We start from the raw sequence: 2,830 nt of genomic DNA on the forward strand, positions 1-2,830 counted from the left end.
GACTGAGGAGGCTTGTGGAGACGTAACACCGTCGTGTCTGGCGTGGCGACTTCTCCTCTCACCATGTGTCCGGCGTGGTGACTTCTCCTCTCACCATGTGTCCGGCGTGGCGACTTCTCCTCTCACCATGATTTGGAGGAGGTGAAGGAGTGGCCGCACGGTCGCCTTTCTGTGTGGGAGGCAGTGGCTCACTTCTCCCTTCACCATGTGTCTGGCGTGGCGACTTCTCCCTTCACCATGTGTCCGGCGTGGCGACTTCTCCGTTCACCACGATTTGGAGGAGGTGAAGGAGTGGCCGCACAGTCGCCTTTCTGTGTGGGAGGCAGTGGCTCACGCGCTACCCAGACTGTTGGCACTTGACTTTGCCGTGCCCCCAAGGCCGGTGTGAAGAAGGAAGGCTAATGTGTTTTAAAACCACTTGGCCCAAATGAAATTATATAACCCAGGAAGGAAGGGACAAATCACATCGCTGATGAGAGTTTAAAAAAAATAGAGGAAAAGAAAATAGACAAAGACTCTGATGTCCCCTTGTGAGGGGGGCGGGGACCAAGGGGAGAGGGGGGCGTCAGGGGGCTGGGCTGCTTCCTCCAGGGGGCCATAAAAGGGGTAGGCTGGCTCCCGCTGAGTCACACTCAGGACACGGGCCACGCTCGGCACCATCATGGGGAACAGCGGTGAGTAGCCCAGGGGACTGTCACTCTGCAAATCTCCCTCTGGGTCCGGGCTCTACGAAGGCCATGCAGGCTCTTCCGGCGGCGAGGCTGGCTAGCACTGGGTGGGAGAGGCAGGGACAGGCAGGGGCAGCCACCCCACGGTTTATGTGTCTGAGGGAGGGCCACTCCTGCCTGCCCAGGGCCCCTAGGACTCAAGTGCTGTCCATGGTGAAGGCAAAGGGGGGAGGCCACCCCTGCACCCCACTGAGAATGCAGACAGGGAATCCCCCTGGGGATCAGGAGCCAGGCGCTGCTAACATTCTCCTGAGGTGCCCTCTATCCAGCATGAACCCCAACCCCTGGGGAGGAGAAAGCAGCATCTCTTTACACTCTGTTCTCAGGGTGGCACCTCCATTTCCTGGTCGGGGTCCCCCACCCCCTGTGTGACACCCAAAAAAGAAAAGGGTGGCATTTTAAATCACCCAGGTGGACAGCACTTTCTGAGTGGCTCAGGGACAGGCTGGAAAGTCAAGGTGGGCAGAGGGGTCCTCCCTGAGACAGACAGGGTGGGGAACCTGACAGAGGACCCAGCATGAGGAATTGCTGGACGGACCAGTTCAGGCACATCACTGCCTCCACCCACAGGACAAAATGCATTTTCTGGCCCCTCTGCTGCCCGCAGTGCCCCTGTCTGTAGGGGGATGCCCTGCGGCTGGTGGCAGGTCCCAGGGGTCATGGGGACAGGGGTGTTCTTGGTACGGACATAAGACGCTGACCCTCCTACAATGCCCAGCTGTCCACTCACATCCCCCAATGGGCCTGGGGGCAGGACTGGACACACACATCCTCCCACATGTACACACAAGCTCATGCCTGCACATACCCCTCACGTACCCATGCACACACACTCTCTCACGCACACACGGCACTCACATTCCCTAAGGCTCCCAGCTTTGTACACAAGCGCCCTCACGCGTGTTTGACGTTGCTTCTGCCCCCTCTGCCCCAGGCCGAGCCCTCCCATGTGGGATCCCACCTCGAGCGGGGCCTCGGCGAGGAGCCAGGGGGCTGAAGGTGCTGCAGGCCTGGTTCCTGTGCCTGCTGCTGCTGGGCCTGGCCCTGCGAGGGGCAACATGTCCAGCCCACCAGCACTCCATGGAGACCCGCAGTGAGTGCCCACCCAACCAGATGTCAGCCTCCCTCACCCACCCCTGCACCCCAGAGCCTCCTCCTAACCTGGGGCACGGCCTTACTAAGTGCCCAGCTCTGGGGGGTTGGCCTGTGTTCAGCAGTCCTCAACCCAGAGTGGCCCTGTCACCCGCTTCCCAGGGTCCCTGTCCAGCACGCGTTCCAGGGTTCACTTCCCACCACCAGGGTGGCCGGGGCTCCAGTATGCTTGGTCCCCTGCTGACACAGAATGGTGGGGGTGAGGAGGGGACTAGTCCTTGGTCCTGGTGTGAGTTTGAATTCCTGTTTCCCAAAGCCACCCCACACCACCCAGAAAAGGTGTCGCTGACCCTCCGGGTGCCCCTCCTTTGTGGGTGGGTCCCAGCCTGGCCTGTGAGCTCAGAGCCCCATGGGGAGCAGGCAGTTGCCCCCAACACCACCCGGCAGGGCACTGAGCATACCCGGGAACACAGATTGTGACTGAGTCGCCTTTTCTCTCCAGCCCCGGACATCGACCCTGCCTGGTACACGGGCCGCAGAATCAGGCCTGTGGGCCGCTTCGGACGGAGGAGAGTGGCCCTGAGGAATGCCCCGGAGCTGAGCCTGTGGCACCAGCGGTCGGCTTCCCCCTGGAAGGAGGCGCTGAGCCCTCCCAGGATGGGTGACAACCCAGCGCAGGAGGAGTAACCCCGGAGCCTCCCCGCAACTCCGGCCCCCTCCGCCAGGGACTACTTTCCCTTCAATCCTAATAAAAGCAGCTGCCTCATCTACACGCGTCTGTGTGGTGACACTGGAGGACACTCAGAGCCCAGTAGGGAATAAAGGAGCTGGAACCTTCTTGGTCCCCTGCAGCCCCAGTGCCCTCCACTCAAGCCGCCCAAAGGTGGCTCAGGCTGCGCTCTGCTCCAGCCCAGAGGAGGGCAGCATCGCCCTTTCAGCTCCTGCCCCTCTATCAGGCCCCGCCCCTCTCTCAGCCCTGCCCCTCTCTCAGCCCCGCCCCTCTCTCAGCC

General features: G+C 61.6%; 1 protein-coding gene across 1 annotated transcript; it reads left to right on the forward strand.

Moving 5' to 3' along the window:
• Positions 1 to 552: 552 nt before the first annotated feature.
• Positions 553 to 2,540, forward strand: PRLH (prolactin releasing hormone). The gene is made up of 3 exons (XM_014537607.1): positions 553 to 674; positions 1,663 to 1,821; positions 2,323 to 2,540. Exons 1-3 carry the CDS (start codon positions 662 to 664, stop codon positions 2,505 to 2,507), a joined length of 357 nt encoding a protein of 118 aa, XP_014393093.1. The 5' UTR covers positions 553 to 661; the 3' UTR covers positions 2,508 to 2,540.
• Positions 2,541 to 2,830: the final 290 nt, after the last annotated feature.

The sequence above is a fragment of the Myotis brandtii genome, unplaced genomic scaffold, assembly GCF_000412655.1.
Source record: "Myotis brandtii unplaced genomic scaffold, ASM41265v1 scaffold180, whole genome shotgun sequence".
Lineage (NCBI taxonomy): Eukaryota > Metazoa > Chordata > Mammalia > Chiroptera > Vespertilionidae > Myotis > Myotis brandtii.